General features: G+C 40.8%; 1 protein-coding gene across 1 annotated transcript in view; it reads left to right on the top strand.

The window, feature by feature from the left end:
• The first annotated feature begins 299 nt into the window (after positions 1-299).
• The window catches only part of mob2a (MOB kinase activator 2a), a 59,459-nt gene continuing 39,804 nt past the window's right edge, over positions 300-19,954 (top strand). The window contains exon 1 of the mRNA XM_088299279.1: positions 300-906. Coding sequence (XP_088155405.1) covers positions 890-906 — 17 coding nt within the window. The 5' untranslated portion in view covers positions 300-889. The remainder of the gene's footprint in view (positions 907-19,954) is intronic.

The following is a 19,954-nucleotide window of genomic DNA, read 5'->3' as shown; positions in this document are numbered from 1 at the left end:
TACCGAGACCCCCCACCTGCCCCCGTTTTTATTATTATAGTCCATAATTTATTGTGTTCTTTGGCATTTCAGATAATTGACATAATTTACACGCATTTTCAAAGGGAAACAACTTGCAGTGTTTAACTTCACAATCAATTTCCAACGAATGGCGTGGATGACAACTTTACACGTATTTGCAACAAAACAAGCACAAAACTAATGAGTAAATTAAGTCACGCCACGGAAAAAGCTCGTTGGATGTATGCTTCAAAGCATCAAATGCTACACAGACGTTTCGATCCTTCCGACAGACGTACGCGCGTCGCGCGCACAGTAGCGGCAGAGTGCGAGTGGCTCGGCTCTGTGTTTACTTCCGGACCTCGATGTGAGAGTTGCTCGCAGGCAGACAAGCAGCAGCGGCAGGCAACCTCACGGAACCTTCAAGCTGTCAGCTAGCACCGCGGCGCTCATACGAGCTTTCATGACAGAGGTTACCGGGTTTGGCCCAACGGCATCCCGACACTCAAGTCTTCATTCAGCGCACCGGTCCGGACCCCATCGCCTCGCGCGTCTCAAGCCCGAACTGCGAGCTGTGTTCCCCGGCTCAAAGTCGCCCAACAACACTTGCAGGCTGCCCCGCTGAGCAGCTGCCTGTGATAGTGCATCTTCATGCTTGGCGTTAGCGGAGGAGCACAAGGACAGTCACTCGGAGCGTGAGCGCAAGTTTGCTGTCTGGACGGCCGGGGAGGGGAAGTCAACTGACGCCCGGAGAGAGCGACGGGAGTCGGCGACGCAAGGCAAGCCGAGCAGCGAGGCAGTCGGCCGGATCAAGCGGAGGGGGTCGCCTCGGACTCCTGGCGTTATCCCCTGCTAGCTAGCCTTAGCTAAGCTAGCTCCAAACAGCACCATGGACTGGTTAATGGGGTGAGTACACGCCGCTTCCTCTCATTTGACATGTCACCTGCCCTCACTCTTTATTGCTGACACTTTGAGCTTGTCACCGTTTTATTTGTCACAATTCCTGTAGACTGTCGTGTTCAATTTTCTTACATTTTAGCCCGGTGAGGCTAGCTGGATAGCTAAGCTGGCAACGGGCTTCACCTGCAATGATAAAGCGACCTCACCAAGAACCGAGAGTTTTTATTTTCGCGTCTTTGCGACGTCTTAACGTCTGTTCTAAATCGACAGCACCCACATTAGGTCGTGGCTCGGTCGAGGACAGTTTGCTGCACGGGGTGCTTATTTATAGCGATGATTAACACTGCAAAGTGGCTAACATTAGCAGCGTCCTGCTAAGGCGGCTATGCCCAGCTGAGTGCAAGGTGCTCCTTCTCAGGCTGACTCCCAAAGCCAATGGCTCTCAACTGCTGCTGCAATTGCTAAGGGTCGACCCACGTTTGTATCAGTTATAAACCAAGAAAATATATTTTTAAAAATAGTCAATGAAAACAATGTTGACATTTTCAAAGTGCCTTTCTGAGCATCAAGAATATGAGGACTGCATCTCCATAAGTGATTACACAATAATTAAATATCACAGTATCAGAAAGCATAGTCACAAAATATATCTTATGTATTGGTACTCACGTCTTATTTTTGGAAAAGTCCCTGATTTGACATGTTTCCTGCAAGGGACATAGTGTGGTACAAAGGTGTGCGGAATATGAATGTCATTACACCCCATATAATAAGATCTTTGACACATGCTTCTCAAAATAATAATATTTTTCAAATTAAGGAGGAGTCTGACCCGTGATGAATGTGAACTATTTCACTTATACCGGGCATCCTCAGTGCACAACTGAATTTCACTGCACTGGCAGTCACGTATCTCAAAATTGTCGTAGACCAGGGGCCAAAAACTTGTTTGAAACTGAGAGCTACTTCTTGGCTTCTGATTAACGCGAAGGGCTCCCAGTTTGACACACGCTTCTGAAATAACACATTTGCTGAAGTTATTTTTCGTAATCTTTTTATTGCATGCCCTTTTTAATAACAGTACAGTTATATATTTCACAATGATTAATTAAAAGGTAGATCGAGATTAACATTTAACAGTTTTTTTTTAATTAATAGCAGCTTGTGCTCATATTTTGAAATGAACACTTCTCCAACATTTCTAGAAATTCACCCTGTCCCATACCTGGTGAGCTCTTAACGGTGTTAACTAAATGTGCCTTTTTGTGCCACATGACGATGCATTCTTAGCCACTGTACAAGTGAGTTCATTGCGTGCTATTCGTAACCTCAAAATGTCATACAGTATGTCGCTAACAGAGGAACTGCTCATTTTTTTACTACCTGCCCACGACCCAACCATAATGGGTCCGTGACCCACTTTTGGGTCCCAAACAACCAGTTCAGAATCATTGCTGCCATCCTACTGCTGCTAAGAGCCACGCAAACCCACCCAATGTGGTTTCCTTAGGAGTTGTCAACAGTCCTGTTGTGTTAGGATCAATGAATAACTGGAGAAACATCTCTGAAATTGCCAAGTGACATATTAACTAAACAGCAAACCAATTTCCTTGTATTAAACTAGTTTTGAGTACTTTAGTGTGCTGTCTTGAATTGTGTTGGATGTGGTCATATTTGTAATGATAGACTAGGGCAGTGCTTCTCAATTATTCTTTTTTTTGTTACGCCCTCCCCTAGCAGGAAGAAAACAATTTGCACCCCCACCCCACCCCCCACTCTCCGCCACAACTATAAAAAAAATAGCATTTTTGTTGCAAAACCAACCTACACCGTTGAGTTAATACTCGCTGCGCACAATGGGCAATGAGCGCGCCACTGCCAACTACTGGAGTGGATGTGCAATTACACTATATTGTTGCATGGTGGAAAAAAAAATCATGTTCCCCAGGGTCGCACGTGCCCCCCTCAGCATCTCAGCGCGCGCCCCCATGGGGCCCGCCCCACTATTTGAGAAGCACTGGACTGGGGCAAGGTGCTGTGCTGGATTTGTTACAGTACTGACTAACAACTGTGCTTCATCATTTCCCTGTTTGACAGGTTATTAGATAATTTGAATATAATTGCTGCTATCATTGTAATATGTTGAAAAGTAAGGTGTGAGTCAGTTTGTTTTGATGGCTGCTTACAGTATTAGCAAGCTGTGTTTGTGCATGCGTGTGTGCGCTCACCACAGAGCGGCCAGGGCATAGGAGGGGTGGAGGCCTGCTGTCTGGGCTGCTTCTCCACCATGTGACATTTTGGCTGAGCGATAACGCTCAGCAAAACACATGCAACCACAATATCAGCTAGTTCACACCAGTTCCATTTTTATTCATCTGGTGCATTTGGGGAATCACAAAAGTTTGTTTTTTTGTGGCAACACAAGGTCACTTGTACTCTTCTAACCAGGCTTAGCTGCTTGTTTTGGGTGTTTAGGTTTCAAATTCTTGCATTGTAGCAACTTGTCTCTCAAGTTATAAAAGGCAACCTTCAGTGTCAAAGTGATACATGTACTTTGACTCCCGCTCACCCCCTTCAGTCACTCACTGAATTTTGAGGTGTGGTAAGTGGGATTAATAGACAGGCAATTGCAGTTTGATGAAGAAATGAACAAGTGGATTTCATTGTGATGTGATGCTTTTTCTGCTCTGCTTGTGGTGCAATGTCACAAGAATGATGGCTGCTTGAACATTATTGTGTGTTATGCTGATGTTAGAGTTTAGATCAGTGTTTCTCAATCATCATTGCGCCAAAGCACATATTTTACATGTCACAAAAATTCATATATAGCTCAATTATGTCATAGAGGAGCATTTTTATTGTTCTGTCTGTGACTATGTGTCGCTCACACAGAAACAACTAAATATGTATTATTTGTTATAAATAAATAATTTATGATCTGTTAAGTGAACTTGGAGAATTTCCCATGACACACCAGATGATCTCCCACGGTACACTAAGTGCTGCGGCACACTAGTTAGAAAGCACTGTTTTGGGTGTTCTTCACTCATTTCTTTTTATGTGAGAACACAGTCGCTGTTGGAAGACCTTTTCTATACTTCCCTCCTCCTTTGCAGATGTGTTTTGTCTCTTTGGCTGCAATTCATGAGTCTATCCACAGATTTCTTGTTGATGCAATAATGTTCAATCTGAACTACTTAACCCTACCAGAAGTAATAGTTGCATTTAGCCATTAGGTGCTATTTACTTGGTGATTGTTTGGCAAGTCAAGAATAACAGCCACCCATAAGGAAAAGAGAATGTTCTGACATGATCCTAAATCCATTTGAATGCTTTCCTAATTGTACTTTTGCTGAAAAACCCATCATAATAATCCAAAATGTGTCGAAATGTGCAATTTGATCATAATTGCAAATGAAGTGCACTTATACAGTACTTTAGGTGCGCCATATGTTGTCCAAAGCGCTTTACCAGGCCTCATATTCACTTTTTAGAAAACATATCGGAGTGTGCATATGCAGCCAACGCGCAACCTACGGGAAGGTTTTAATTGACTTTGACCTCCAGGATACCCGCCGTACACCGGCCAACAGCAGAACCCATGGTGTTTTTTTGTTGTTTTTTTTGCATTTGGTAAACTTTCAAATCCATCCGTTCTGTGTACCAGCAAGCTAATGCGAAGTTAACTGTCTCTCCGGACCAGCGCCCCAAATTTGCAAACTCCCTTCATACTATCACGGTGTCAGAGGCCAGCAGCAAAGTTACGACAAAGGCTTTGATACGCCGCACCTTTATTGGCTGATTTCTTAACAGTTTAATATAATGCAAATTAGCTGGCTAAATACTCCAATGCTCGAACACTTCCAGGTGTCTCGACGAGCATGACGCTGTGCATGCCCCACATACGCAATTTTTCACACGCGCGTTGCCTGCCAGACATTGCTGTAACGCCAATATGCTATGATTCATTCCTACTCAAATCCCCAAATTCTGATCCGACATTCGTATTTAGCAGCCAATTCACATCTTTATTCAAATCATCACTGATTCGTGCTCAGCCCTACTAACAGCAACTCGAGAATTGCAACACACAGGATTTCCAGCAGCGGTGCAAAATAAAGTGGCAATGACCCACGAACTGCAAATCCCAAGCACTTCATCTACACGAGGATTGAATGACGTATGTCTTTGGTTGGAGAGGTTATGTTTGGTTCTCATTTAAACAAACTGGAAGCATCAATACGTGACATCTGAACTTTTTGTTCTTTTACACAAATTAAACTCAAAGTTTTTATTTAGCATTATTTCAACCTTGACTGAAACGCACCATTTTTTTATCTTTTAGGGTTTTTGCAGCATTTTCATATTTTTCATTTTTGTAATTTGGAGATATTCTTATGCAAAAAATGTTTTCTTATTTTGAGTTGAAATGGATTTAATTTTGGAATAATTTTGGATGCTGTCTTTTTCAAGTGCAAAAACGTTTAGTTTGTGAGTGTTCAATAAATGTTTACCTTGTTCTACCCGCAATTTAGAATGTGTGCCCTATAAGCTACTGAGTTTGACCCCCTTCGTCTAGTGGATGACAATAGCGAAAAATAATAAACATTGACACAATCGTCTTCTCCAAGTCCATATTTAGTGTGACGCTCATACTTTTGAACAGTCATACTTTCTGTATGTTGGGAATTCATGTCACATGGCCTGTCTGCTGATAAAGCCTGATAGCATCTTTTAAGTGTTGACAGCTGGTGTTGGACTGCATGTTGAAGATGTCTGGTGGGTACAGACCCAAATGCTTGCTGTGATGTTCAATTTGAGGAGGTTGGCTTTCAGTACGTAATGGAACATTGAAGGGCTAACAGTCTTTACTGAACAATCATGCTCTTTAAAAACATGTTTCCATATCAAATATGCAAAGGAAATAGGGTGTTGCAAATTCAAACCCTTATCCATCAAATAGTATTGTGAGTGTTAGTTTTGCAAAAACCTGTGGCGCTACTGCAGTATGTAAAGGATGAATAAGCAAATAATAGTGGTGGAAAGACAGCTAGACCGGTAAGAGACATTTATGTAAAGGTTCATGATGGAGTATTGGAAGAGGTATCTAGGCAATGGAGACATTAGCAGGTGATGGGAGAAGGAGTGGCAGACTTTACGAGAAAGCAGGAAGCTCCTGCGGGATTCAAATGGAACTGATAACAACGCTTCCCTAATGGTGGCAAGATAAAGGGAGCAAAAGACGTTGAAGCTCACGATATGTGACAAAGCTTTGTTTCTGTTGCAGGGGCAGCTGGGAGATAGTGTGCTTAAATAAACCTTGTTATTTTAGCACTTGCCACAATTTGTTTGCAAGCCAGACGCTACCCAGACAGAGAGAATTATTTCCAAGCTGAATGACCTCGTTTGTCTAATTTCATACTTAGACAGGACGTTGAATCACTGGGGAGATGCGCTTTGCCTAAATGTGTCTTTTCCTGCCCAGTTAAATGGGCAGGCTTTGACAGATGTTTAATTCCCTTGATTTTGAGTGATGGCTCAGTAATGCTGAATTAAGCGAGGGAATGCAAAATGCAGCAGCTCGGTGGAGTGAGCTATTGGCCGCCCAGCCCAACCCAGTCGAAGTCTGAACGAACCTTTTAGCTTGCTTTCCATCACCTGGGTCTTAATGCTTTACAGACACTGTAGTGTAAAGTATTACTGCATCATCACTTTTCTGCTTGTTTTCTGAGTCAGTCTTTGTTGTCAGTTTTAGGCAACCCTTGATGGCTAACTGTATTTTGTAGTGCTAGAAATGGGCCAAATTATTTTGAATATAGACATGGCAATTGTGTCAAATGTTCACAGAAGAATTAAGGGCACGGAGTACTGATATAGTGGGAAGGAGCGACTCATATTAGCCCCGATCAAAAAATCTGAACAACTGACAAGGTGAAGAAGAGTTTTTATGCAGTATCGCAGAAATTCTGCACTACATTGTTTTCAGTCTTTGCATATTTTCACCTCTTCTGACATATTTAATCTATTTAAGAAAACAGCTCTTTGCATTTTAACATTTTAAACTTTTTTGGGGTGGGTATGATTTTCATTCAATATTATTAATACCTAAATAGAATCATTATTTTTATTTTACTACAATCAAGCACATTGTTGACATTTGGACTGCGCTTAATGTTGCTGTGGCTTACACTAATAAATACAAGTGTATTTTAGGAATAAAACCTCTGCTTCATTTTTTAAGAAAACTTTGGTCCATTATGTTAATGTGTGCTGATGACATTGGTACAAATGGTGGTACTTGAAGAGCGACACTTTTTTAAATGGTATTCGTGGGGTGGATTGGCCATCGGGAATTTCAGGGAATTATCTGCAGTTTCCTGAACAACCGGTCTATTTCTAGGATGAAACCGCCCATAAGTGATTTACAAAAAGCAACAGGTGAGGGCTGCATGCCATTAAAATTTAATATAAAATATCATCTCCAGGCTGCAAATAGCCCCCGGGCTGCAGGTTTGAAACCCTGAAGTAGATGAATGCCATATTAGCTCTGTGTGCTAAGCTGTAAATGAAGTGAATGAAATGATTAACGATGGAAAAGTACAACATTCTCTTCATAGCAACAAACGAAATAAACTGAAATATGTAGTCCTGCTGAAAATGATGATCTTGATGAGTTGAATCTGGTGCAAGCATTTCTTCACGTCTTGATATTGATTACTATGTAGCTCCATGCTGTCCGTAAACGTAAAAAAAAAAAATGAAGCTTTATATCCCATGTATGGTGTGTATTTTTATTTGCACAACTCTAGTTGCTATACTTCCGAAATGTGTTGTCATTACAACTGATTTGCTGGATGAGAAGAGAACTGTCTGATTTGTTTACTTCTTCGTAAGGGGACGTGCGCAGCTCTATTATATCCCGTCTCAGTTTGTCTCTCTCCGCGTTTTAATTCCGTCCTGTTTCACTCTCAGGACACTGATGTGCAGAGACGTGTGCGTGCTTTGCTACAGCTTGAGCTGGGCTCTTCAGTTGTGGTAAGCCAGACTGTGCTGAACTGGCCCAGGGCAGCCCCAGCCTCAACTCTCTGATGTTTACCAACAAGGCTAGCTGCTATGTTTGAGGCTAGACTGTGTAGTGTGATGAGCACACTCATCTATTTTACTGTGGCTCATGCATATATCAGTGAATCGCGAAAGGCGTGGCGAGAGCAAAGCAAAACTAAAAGTGGTAGGGTTTAAGCCTGATTCTCTGACGGCCTTTGCCCCCCGCCCCTTTTTTGGGGGGGTATTTCTTTGGTATTCCTGATTCATCCACGCCATAGACACGCGACTCAAAAGGGACATGTCATATCTACTTGTTTACTTGCTATAACTTCTATACTATACTGATTTACAGTACCCTACAGTACAGATGTTTTTAGTCAAGCCCTTATCTAACTGTAACTGAGATGAAAAAAGGAAGCGGGCTAACCTAGCAGCTCATGAAAGCGACCAGCTGCACACCATTATCAGGCCCCCAAAAGCGCCAGCAGCATAAGTTAGGATAGACTTTTCAAACAGTTACAAGCTATTCTATATTTATTTACTTTAATTTTGCACTGTACTGGGTATGAGGGGCCACGAAAAAAAGTGTTTCAATTTAACGGACAACCTCTCCCTCATATTAATTTTTTAAATTGAGGCTCTACCGTACCTGCAATTCAAATGAAGAGAATGTGGTGGAATAAACTGGTTTTATTAATTATACTTAAGACACACACACACACGCCTGCCCACACACACACACATTCATATCTGTACTTGGGGTTGACCAAATCGACTACTTTGACGCATCGACTTTATCATGTTGCATTTGCAATTATTGCTTAACATATGCATGCAAACACAACAAACGCTTACGCGTTAAAATTAAATCGTAGTTGCAGAACAATGTGAGTTAATTTATTGCTGACTTTGTTAATGTTGATGGCTCTCGGTAAGTTCTAATGAAAAATACACTTCATTTTGCGTTTATATTCTTTTTTTCTTTAAAATGTATGTAATAAATATATCACACAGCCATACCTGTGACAGAGCCAACTTATCAAACTGAAAAGGTACATGCATTGGTGCTTGTTTTGTTTTCTTTGTAACATATTTGGGCAAGACCGGAGTGTAGCTCTTGGCTATGGTCATATATTTGTGGATCTTGCTCAGTTGTCTTTTTTTTTTCTTTCTTTCTTTCTTTCTTTTTTTTAGTTGACAGTAAGGTGGCACCATGCCGCGACTATTTACTTATTTTGTTGATTTTCTTACACTCCAACCAGGCCTGCCTATGGCACACAAATGGCACTGCCAATGGATATCAAAAGAAGGGAATAGAAAGGCCTGATGGCAACCGTCATGGCTAATCTTTTTCTCTCTCCTTCGTTGATCCCCTTCAGCTTTATTTTTAATATTGTGTGTTTCTTGTTTAAGGGTCAAAATGAGGCAATTTCTTCAGATTTACTGGTACAATTTCACATAAATTTACATGATAAACTGGAAACTGACCTGTGTCATTTCAACAACATTTTTAATATGTGTTAAGACAACAGCTTTTTGTACCCAGGTAACTGAATGACGTAGAAACTGGTGTCTAATGTCTAATGTTTTGAAAATGAACCTTCCCATGTATGCACTGAAAACTGACACCAGTGTTAAACCTTTGCATGTGCACGTATGTCACTGTCAAAACATTAGTGGCCGACCACCTTCGTGTTAGTGTAGCAATCGTCCTTATCACACTTCTCCAGCATGTGCACTTTACGACACTGCCACTGTATCCGGGTAACTCACGTACTGAATATATAATGTACATATCACATCTACACTAATATTCTAAGGAATGTTTGTAAAAAAGGTTTCTTCCGGAAGTTCATGCATTTGGTGCTACTTCTGTCCTGGCATGCATATTACACCAGTTTCAGATATTTTTATCGATACTTTAAAATCTGAATTTGGAAAACCCTGCAAACAAAAATTGCATTGAAAGATGTCAAATGAAAATGTTGTTCTTGATCTAAATCTGATCAAAGTTGTCACCGAGTGACACCTGGACTCTTGTGATCAGGGTCAACCCATAAACCAAGAATGTGTCTTCTCATATCCCAACATTCCTATGACCAAAACCACTTGAGCCCTTGGTTAAAAATGATAATGATTATTGGGGCATGCTTCGCACATCTATCATCATGTCATGTACAGGTTCCAACCAAAGGTATGCAACTGAACTCTGTCATTTAATAGTCAGTTTTCATAGAAGAGTAGTCTTGGAGCAGGAAAGAAAGTGGGTGATTTGGATAAGGTGAAAAACACAAAATGAGAACATAGGTAAAGAGAGGAGGAAGCAAAAGATAATGCAAGTCAGGCAATAGGTGAGATATGGAGATAGATGAGGAAGCGGCAGCATGGGTCAAAGAGTTAAATTGGAAACAGCAGAGGTCTGCAATAGAGGACAGAGGGGGAGATTTAACTGCAGGGGCCCAGGCTGGCAGCCACAGACAAATGAGCCGTATACCAGGCTAGAAAAGAAATTGACCCTGCTGGACATACTGTATATTTAAAAATAAGATCAGGATACGCATGGATTTTTGCTTGTCTGAAAAATAATTGTAATCCATTTTTCCACATAGCCATGGTTAACCTCTGCTAACTAGGCCTTGGTTGAGCTGCTGGATGTGTGCAGAACCATCAGGCTATTAGCACTGGTGTCAGCTCACGATAGATTTGCCCTTGGCGGCAGGGGCTCGGCCGCAAGGCTGGTCTGAAGTGTAATTGGATTAGAGATCTCTGTGTTGCATCAGGGCAGGCGAGCTCAAGACGCACACACGCACACACACACCCCCACACACACGCACACACTTCACTCAGGCCTCAGAAAGTTCATCTCAATGCTTGAGGTTGTACACATTGTGTTTCCAACACTTGATTTCAAATATGCTGTGCAGCCCACAACCTTACATAAGTGATCCTACTTCAATCATTATTGGCCGCTCCTTCTGTTGGCTGTTAAGTATTCCTTTCAGTATCAGCGTTAATGTGAATATGTTGGCGGTTGGATGCATGTTCTTAATCAGCCCTGCTACCTACTACTCTAAATGAGATTACAGGGCGTTGGAGCAGAATAAATGGCATAAAAAAGTGCGAGAGAAAATGTACAACAGCGGTTAATGATCTAAGTCCTCCTACTTTATTTCTTCGTTCTGCTCAGAAGGGAGTGAAGGGGCGACTTGACCTTTTTCCGATTGAGCACTTCCTGTTTAGCAGCATTGCACAGGAAGTCAAAGATCATTAGGGTTTGGTTTTTTTTCATCCTGATTGCATTATTTTATCCCTCCTTGCAGCATTGTGTCTCCTCACCAAAAAAATCATGTATTATTGAAGTGTTCTAGCAGGCCCTGGTAGATATGGTTGAAGCAAGACACCATTACCACCAAGAAGCTCGGCGTTATGGATCTGACCTTTCCATATGGTCCTCGCATTGCCTATGAGGGCGAAAGTCGCGGCGGTGATTTTGGATCACAACAAGCAGTCACAATGTTTTAAATGTATTCTGCGGTACCGACAGTGGCTGAGATTCTGAAAGCTTGACAAAAGTCCAAATACCCAAACTGTTTAAAATTTCCATGGACAGTCGTTTTACACTTTCCTTTAGATATAAAACAGAATGCGGAGGATGCGCGCTGGCATGTTTTAAGGATGTTTGACTTGTTCACAAGGCAAACAAAGCGCACTGAGAAGGTCAGCTGATTTCCGCTAGTGGGTTTCGGGTCACTGTATGGGAGTTGCTGACTTGGCTCCTCAGCAATGAGGGCGATAAGCTTAAAACTGGATTTGATGCAACATAAAAACATACAATCAAGTATTTGACCCCCATAAATCCTCTGAAGCGTATGTGTGTAAACAGATGATTCTGACAGCTTGAAAGCTTACATAGTTGTACACTGGGGAGTATCATCTGTTTGCATGTTGTGATAATTAGAGATGCGTCATAAATGGCCCAAAAGTGCATTTTCGGTTTTCGAAGACAGCCAACACAGGATGTCATGACACAGGCAAAAATTCCCAAGCAGACCTTTGACCGAAGAGATGCTAAAAGTCTTCCGTTTTGTCGTATTTTGTTACATGCAGTTGCCATGTGTTCTGCTGTTATGGCGAATTCGAAAATGTTTCAGAGGATGGAAAGACATGCACAGTAGATTGACTTGGAGTTTGTAAGTGACTCTGTAAGTACCATGGCCTGTAAGGCTGACGATTTGGATTCTCCCAACTATTTGGAATAATGTTTGTTGAATGCATCGCTTCATATCTGTGTACAAAACTAGATTTGCAGCTCTGCAGCTGGTTGTCTGAAGCCGCTCTTCGAAAGTCACTACTCATTGCTTCTGTGGCAATGTATTTGCTACAGTTCTGGATAGGGCTGTGCATTTAATCAAAATTCAATTACGATTATTACACTCATGCTTACGAAATAGGCCTAATCCTACAGTGTGTGCATGTATGTGCGTAGATAAATATACATATATATATATATATATATATATATATATATTTGCATGGGTGAGGGTGTGTGATGTTGCGAGATACCAAATCAACCCAGCAAGATGCGTCCTATTGCATCAGATACAAACAGATACAGATACAAAATAAATTAGATATGTATAGTAGCAGTGATTTTTTTATTTTATTTATTTATTTTTTTAAATTCAATTCAGTTTTACAAAATGGTAATACAAGAGATATTGTGTCATAATGTGTCAGGCTGTAAATAAAACTGCATCATTATATATTTAGCAATTAAGACAATAAATCAAAACTGAAAAAAAAAATGTCTGTCAATATTTCGGCCCTCGACACTATTCAAGCAAGCGGTGCAGTCATTCTCTTTGCAGCCTCTTCAACGTCAGCGCAGCAGAGCACGTGTTTAAGCTGCTCAGAATTCTACTGAAATGACATATGGGAAAAAGAGCAAATAGTGCACACTGAGGTGACACGTTGGGTGTAGTGTTTGCTCCCTTCAGTTAGATGTGAGCGTGCCATGCAGGGCGGGCTCTACACACTGGGGAGTGTGCTGCTGATTTATTATCGTCTGTGAGCTGGGTAAATGAGGCCAAGTGAGATGGAAGAGATTAGCTTACATAAAGAGCGATGGCGAGAGAGAGAAGTTCTCGGAAGTGAGCAATGGCTCTTGACCTCCTACTTTTTTACTCAGCCATTCACTATCCTCTGCTAAGCTGCCCTTTCCTTCATCCGGGCCTCCTCCCTGTAGATGTCCATCATTACATGGACATTTTTGTTCAGCTGCTTTGTCGTGGACTTGCCTTGGGGCGGGCATTTTCTTGCGTGACGTCCTGGGCAAAATGTCACTGTTCTTAGTTTAATTCAGCCCAACTCATTTATTAAGAAGTGTTCCCTCTGGATTGTTCTGAATAGATAACCATTAGCAAATGTTCAGCTGCTTAAAAGTTGGCAAAACAACTGTCAAAGGATGTTGCACTTCCAGTTTGGTAACTTGTGACACATGCTTTAAAATGTAAGCAATAGTCTTTGACATGTTTTGCAGTCGCCTCTAAAAGCTACAACTGTATTATCCTTTTATCAGTAGCCATGCATCTTTTGGACTTTCCCCGATTGTGATAGAAGCATGTTCTCACCAAATCTTTGCCTCGGTTTCCTTCACAGGCTTCCTGCTAATTCTGCTGTTAAGAAGTAGGAGGGCAACCGAAAGTAAACAAAGCCTTAGGCGCTAACACTCACGCTTGGTGGATTGCGTGTTTGTCATTTTTTTTCTCCCTCCACCCTATCTTTTCAGCGTGAGGGAGCGAAAAAGTAAGCGATGTTCCCCGCATCTGTTTCATGCAAGGAGCACTAGGTCAGAGGTTTGGTCTGCTCTACTGAGTTTGTGTGCGCCTCTGAGAAGGACTTCCGATGGGAGGCAAATCTGCAATGCGCATTTTAGACCGGCCTCCATTCCCTTTTGTGCTCTGCTTGATTTTGTTCCAGTCTGTCATCTGTCTGCAAGCATGCAATGCTTGTTTGTTCTGGTTGTTTTCTTCATGTACACCTGCATCCTCTTGTTTGCATATGACCTCAGGTTTGACTTTGTGTGCAGCCCTTCTCTCGTCGTCCCACACTGTAACAAACGCTTTTTTCCCCTCCTCATTGTTCGCAGGAAGTCGTCGTCACTCACTGAAGGCAAACACAGGAAGTGCTGCCTTCCTTCTTTAACCGTCTGTCACTGAGCAGGCTTTATCAGAATGCGGCAGTGTGAGCTTTTGGCTCATACCACAAGCGTCTTGGTCTGTTGCATGCTGTGCTCGTGTATCTCTGTTGGCGCCGTGTTGTCACTGAAGCCTGACTTATGCAGCTCTACTTGCTGATATTCTGTAGGTTTTGTCCACTATGCATATCTCTACATACAACTATGCAGTGGTTAGGCTGCCAGCCTGGGGATGTTGTTGTGACGTTCCTTTTACATAAATTAACAACAAAGGTCTCACAATATCTTCACTTTAAATGTGACCTGCACTGTTTCTTTCTGTTGCACAATGCCGATGAAATGCATTTATCTGATTAGTCACAATTCTTATTGAAGCTCCTCTTATGGAATTGTCTGTGTGTCTTGCATCATTATCAGCTGAAAGTGAGGGGATCTGGGGTCCATTTTGCACAGAGACCACTGGTTCTTCACAGTTCCGCACTACACTGACTTTTCAGTCAGGTAGTAATAAATCAGTGACACAAACATGAGCCCCGATGTACTGCATTGCCTCTTTGCATGCTTTATCTCTAGTGACATAAACTTGTCTCAAAATTTGTCCAAATTAAGTTCAATCAGTCAGTGTCCTTTTTTTTTTTACATTGTTTTAGAATGTAAAGTATGTGCAGCTACACTTATGCTCTTCAGCAATGCCACTCACAACTAATTATTTCCGAGAAGAGGAAACAGGTGTTATTGTACTGCGACTCAGTTGTAGAGAGCTATATAAAAATATATTAACCGTCCATTATCTGAACCACTTTATAGATCAATATTATTCTATTCTATGTAATATTACCCTCCAATTTCCCAAGAACAAAAGTAATGAACTTTTTTGCGTGTCAGTGTCTTAAAAAATGTGCAATTCTTGGTAGAGGGCCGCTCTGACACCAATTTAACTTTGGCAGAGAAGCCCTTTTGGTTTTGAAGTCCCTTTGATATGCAGTCATGTGTGTTTTTAGGTTTAAAGTCAGTGTTGGAAGCTCCCATTCTTGATCTTAACCATGTTTTAATGCTCGAAATTCAAGATGATAAGTAAGCACAGGCGGAGCTTGTTGTCAACAAAAACTTAATGCAGTGCATCCGTATACCACAAGAGGGCCCTCTAGCTCAAGTGCTCTTTACTTTAAGTGGGCTGCTGTATCTGCTGTACTCAATAAAATGATGCTTACCTGGCAGCAGTTACAGGTAACCCTCATGGTTTTTCACAGTATGAATCACATGAGTGCTTTTGTTGTTGGAAAATACACAATATTACAATGAATCAGCAAGCAAAGCGATCTGAGAGTCTCTGAAAAAGAACACTACATTAGATACTAGCATGAAATAATTCATAGAGGAATGTAGAACAGGGTTGGACGTTTGTGATGGCCTGTGGCCACTACGCCACTGTGTCGGGTCACTACACACCTTCAAATGCTGGCCTTATTAGGCCACCAAAAAATTCTAAGGCAAGGCCACTGAAATTGGGCCAAATGTGCATTTTTTTTTTATGTTTTGCGGACCGAAAGACTATCACAAGAAACAACCAATATATATACGTACATCTATATACATCTACACATGGCCACCACCCAAAAACACGCAATGTTGGTTGGACCCTGTAAAAAATGACCCAGTGAGCATGAAATTAAATCTTGTTGCATAATGATGCCTCGCAGGTCTTCCCAATGTTATCAGGCTCGACATGGGGTCTTTACGGTCATGGATCATGTGATTAGGCTACAGTATTGACCTGGTGATAGCGGTCCACCAGCAGCTCGAGAAAGAAACACTGATTAATAGGCTGCCTTTTTGAAATATCATGACCCTTAAATTTATTTCCTCCTGCATCCCCCGTATGGATGAATATTCACTTGAACTTAATGAAAAAAAGATAATAGCAGTAATAATAAATATAATGAACCACAACATAGTGGTGCTAATATAAAATAATTAATAAAAAAAGAGAGATGTCCAGTGCATCCGGAAGGTATTCACAGCACTTCACTTTTTCCACATTTATATATCGATACAGCCTCATTCCAAAATAGAAAAAACTAATTTTCCTCAAAATAACACATACAACACCCCATAATGATGGTTTTTGAAATTAATACAAATTAAAAAAAATCAACAACTAGGAAATCACAGTCAATAGTCTTTGCCACAAGGCTGAAAATTGAGCTTGAGAACATCTTGTTTCCACTGATCATCTTTGAGCCATTCCGACAGCTTCATTGAAGTCCACCTGTGATAAATTCAGTTGACTGGACATGATTTTACAAAGCACACACCTCGCCATATACGGTCCTACAAGTGACAGTGCATGTCAAAGCACAAAACAAGCATGAAGGAGGAAAGGAATTATTATAATAGTATATATACACATCTTTTTCAATTATGAATTAGAATTGCTTTGTGATCCCGGACAGTTACTACATTTTTTATTTATTTAGTTTATGTATATTCTTTAACTTGTCAATGGTTTTGGTTCCAAATTTATTGTATAGCTTTTAGTGTTATTCCTACATACTTTGTGCATTAGTTCTGTTGAACACTAGATGGTACTGGAATCTCTCTCTCTCTCCCTCTCACTCTTTTTTTTTTTAACTTTTTTTCTCATTCATACTTTTTCTTTCTTTCTGGTAACATACTTGTTTATTTTTTCTGGTCAGTGGTTTACTGGAACACATTACTGACAATACATTGTGAGAATGGTACCATTTAATCAATGTTCATTGAGACCTTATTCATATTTTGGATTTTAAAACAACGCAAACCTCAATTTCTGTGCACTCATGTACTTACCTGTACCTATGTTTCGATGTGGAGCACATTGCAGCACATTACAAGCTGCTGAAGTCTCAGGTTTTCTAGTCTTAACTTGCCCCAACACCTGAGTGGGTATCGTTTTTCCTCTCAGGGAGGGGCCGTTTCAGTTTTATTAAATTCCTCCAAAAGCATTACTAAATGCGACGGACAAACCTTTGTTGGTTAAATGTTTTGAGAAGTTTAAAAGATTTATCTGAACTTTTATTTGGTTTTGGAATTACATGACAGGCCAAGCAAATACTCTACCTTATCACATATTTTATCGCTGACTCGGGCAGACTGGAGGATCAGACAAAATTGATCTTTATACTAATTCTTTTTTTTTTTATCACTCTAAAAGTGGTTGATAATAATTCTGATCTAATTTGCTTGATTCTGACATAATGAGATACTAGTTTTGCGAACATTGCACTCAGATTTTTTACTTTATTTAGTTTTTCTTTTCTTTTACATTATCTTTATATAAATAGTGCTTTCATAACAGCTGCAGCACTGCTTATTGTCTCACGGTCTGAAGTCACAAGAGTTCAAAACGCAGTAAAAGATGCTCCTCTACGTCGCTGACCACGTTATGTTTTTTCAGTATCGGTTTGGAGAAACACAAAGTTATCAGTCATCGTATAGGTGGGATTGTAAAGTTATCATCCATCCCTTTTTTGAATTTATATCTTATACAACTCCCACCATTTTGCAATTTGAGCAATAAATCTGAGTTGCAGAAGGAAAGGGACATTTATTTGGGGCTGAGTTCCTGTGGTCTAAGCTGCAAATGATGGACTGTCGTAGTCGGCCTGACCGACTCATGGCATCGCCCAGCTTGGCCTTCCATATACAGTAGATGCTTTCATAGCGCTCCACTGGGTGTCACATTTAATGTTGCTCTAACTGTGTCCAGTGTGCACACTCCACACAGTGCCCTGTACAGTGGGTTGGTTCTTGATGACTTGCAATTGCGTAAGCAACATATGTTTGTGGTTTCATAAGTATATATATTTTTTGGCAATAGAGTGGCGTGTGTTGAATGAGGCACACATTCAGTGTGTTTTCTGTCAATTAAAGCACTGGGAAAACATGGTCTCTAGTGAAAGCTGGCCACTCTTGTATGAACTCAAGTTTGTTTGACCGCAGTTCAATGTGTGTGTTTGTGAAAAGTATTCCTGGAAATCCTATGTGGGAGTTTAGGGGCCAGGCACAGCAGTCTGTCATGATTTCTGTTTTGTTTTGCAGGATACGCGGAGAAAATATGTTTTCCTTAGCTTCAATATAACGACGTCAGACAAAGTAATGCTTGGTTTAAAAAAACAAAAACAAAACAAAATGCAACAGCAGGCAAAAGGTGGAATAAAATCAAGTTTTATGAATACATGCTAGAAAGAGGAGTGGATTAAAGATGAATTGGAGGAAAGTGGATGTACAGAACATCATCAATTAAAAAGAAGCCTTTGTGGTCTGCGACTTTCATCCTCTTTATGCAGAATCCAAGCCACATTTAAGTGTGTCCTGCACACTCCAGAGTCTTCTCATCGCCAATTACCCATCATGCTGTGGTGTGACTGACTGATGAGCAGCAGTACCACTCATCAGCAGTTCTGCTGCCAGGCTGCTCTTATAGTAATAAACGAACTTGGATACTTTGAAACCAGCACTGAGTGTTTTGCGGAGGTCGAGGAATCGTGCACACACAAACCCAGACACAATCTGCACCGCAATTTACATGGTCATGCTGACTGCTTTTAAACGTACCATTTGCATGGATTCTTTATTTTTGTTCTCCCTGCTACTGAACAACCCTGTGGCGAGCATCTGCAGCCTTCAGACCTTGTCTGGTGACCTAACTGATGACAATTTACATGAAATTGTATTCATTTATTTCCCAACAGTCTATTATCTTCATTTCATTGCGTGTGTCTTGGCTGCACAGCTTCTATTCATGTGTAACAATTTTTTTTTTCTTAGTTTTTGGGTCTAAACTGATTTGAACTTTTGTGTTGCTATGAAAATGTAATCTGCCCATGGGCTTCAGAATATGAGTGCCAGTGGATGACACTATAACGATGACTGTTTTTTTTCTTTAATCCAATCACATTTCAGATTCCCCAAACTGGGCCTGCTCATTGGCTCAGAGTGGCAGAAGCATTTTTCTGTCTGCTATTAGGCAACTCAAGTGGGATTAATAATTATGCGCATCTGACTGAGCAGCAGAAGACTAAAGCCAGACATTATTAAAAGTTCATTTTCCAGGTGCACTTTTCAAGAAAAATGGGACTTTCTGAGACTAGGTCGGCTAACCTCGGAGCTGGCTGGCTTGTTTCGTGGGAAAGGATTTCTTTCACACTTCAAGAGCAGAAACAACTAGTTATCTCTGACTACGCAACCCAGTTTGCTAAAGGTATATGGTATTTTGTCCCTAAATAATTGGCATCTCTGTTGAGTGACATGTTTCATGCTGAAAGTTTTTATCTTTGTGTCAAATATTTACTCAACACTGATTGAACTGCTAAACTAGAGTGTAGCGTTTTGGAGTTCATGTAATGGAAGGTAAAGATTTAACTATGTTTTTTGCTTTTGTAATACTGGTATTCATCCCCAAATATACAAAATGCCTCTTTCTCTCTGTATTGACACACAGTTATATTGTATTCTTGTATATTATATTGCAATGTGATAGTAGTGGTATCAAGAGGAGCATTAGGTAATTGAAGTCCCCACTAAAGGCCCAGCTCCAAAATACATTGCCCGCCCCTAGAAGCTCTAGTCACTAAATGTACAGAAGTACGCATTTTGTTTTTTTATTCAGCATTTTTTTAATCAGCCAGCATTTTAATGATAGAAAGACATAGAAACTGGAGCTGATGCCAGCTTGTATTTGATCTTTGATCTACAATGAATTGCTTTTTCCGATCCAGACTGATTATATTTTGCTGCATGCAGTGCATCCAACTGTTCGAATGAGTTGTGTTC

Source organism: Idiotropiscis lumnitzeri, chromosome 6 (genome assembly GCF_059441095.1).
Source record: "Idiotropiscis lumnitzeri isolate Australia: NSW breed Sydney's pygmy pipehorse chromosome 6, RoL_Ilum_1.0, whole genome shotgun sequence".
Classification (NCBI taxonomy): Eukaryota; Metazoa; Chordata; class Actinopteri; order Syngnathiformes; family Syngnathidae; genus Idiotropiscis; species Idiotropiscis lumnitzeri.
Note: the sequence above shows the minus strand (reverse complement) of the source record. Positions and strands in the feature narration are given on the sequence as shown.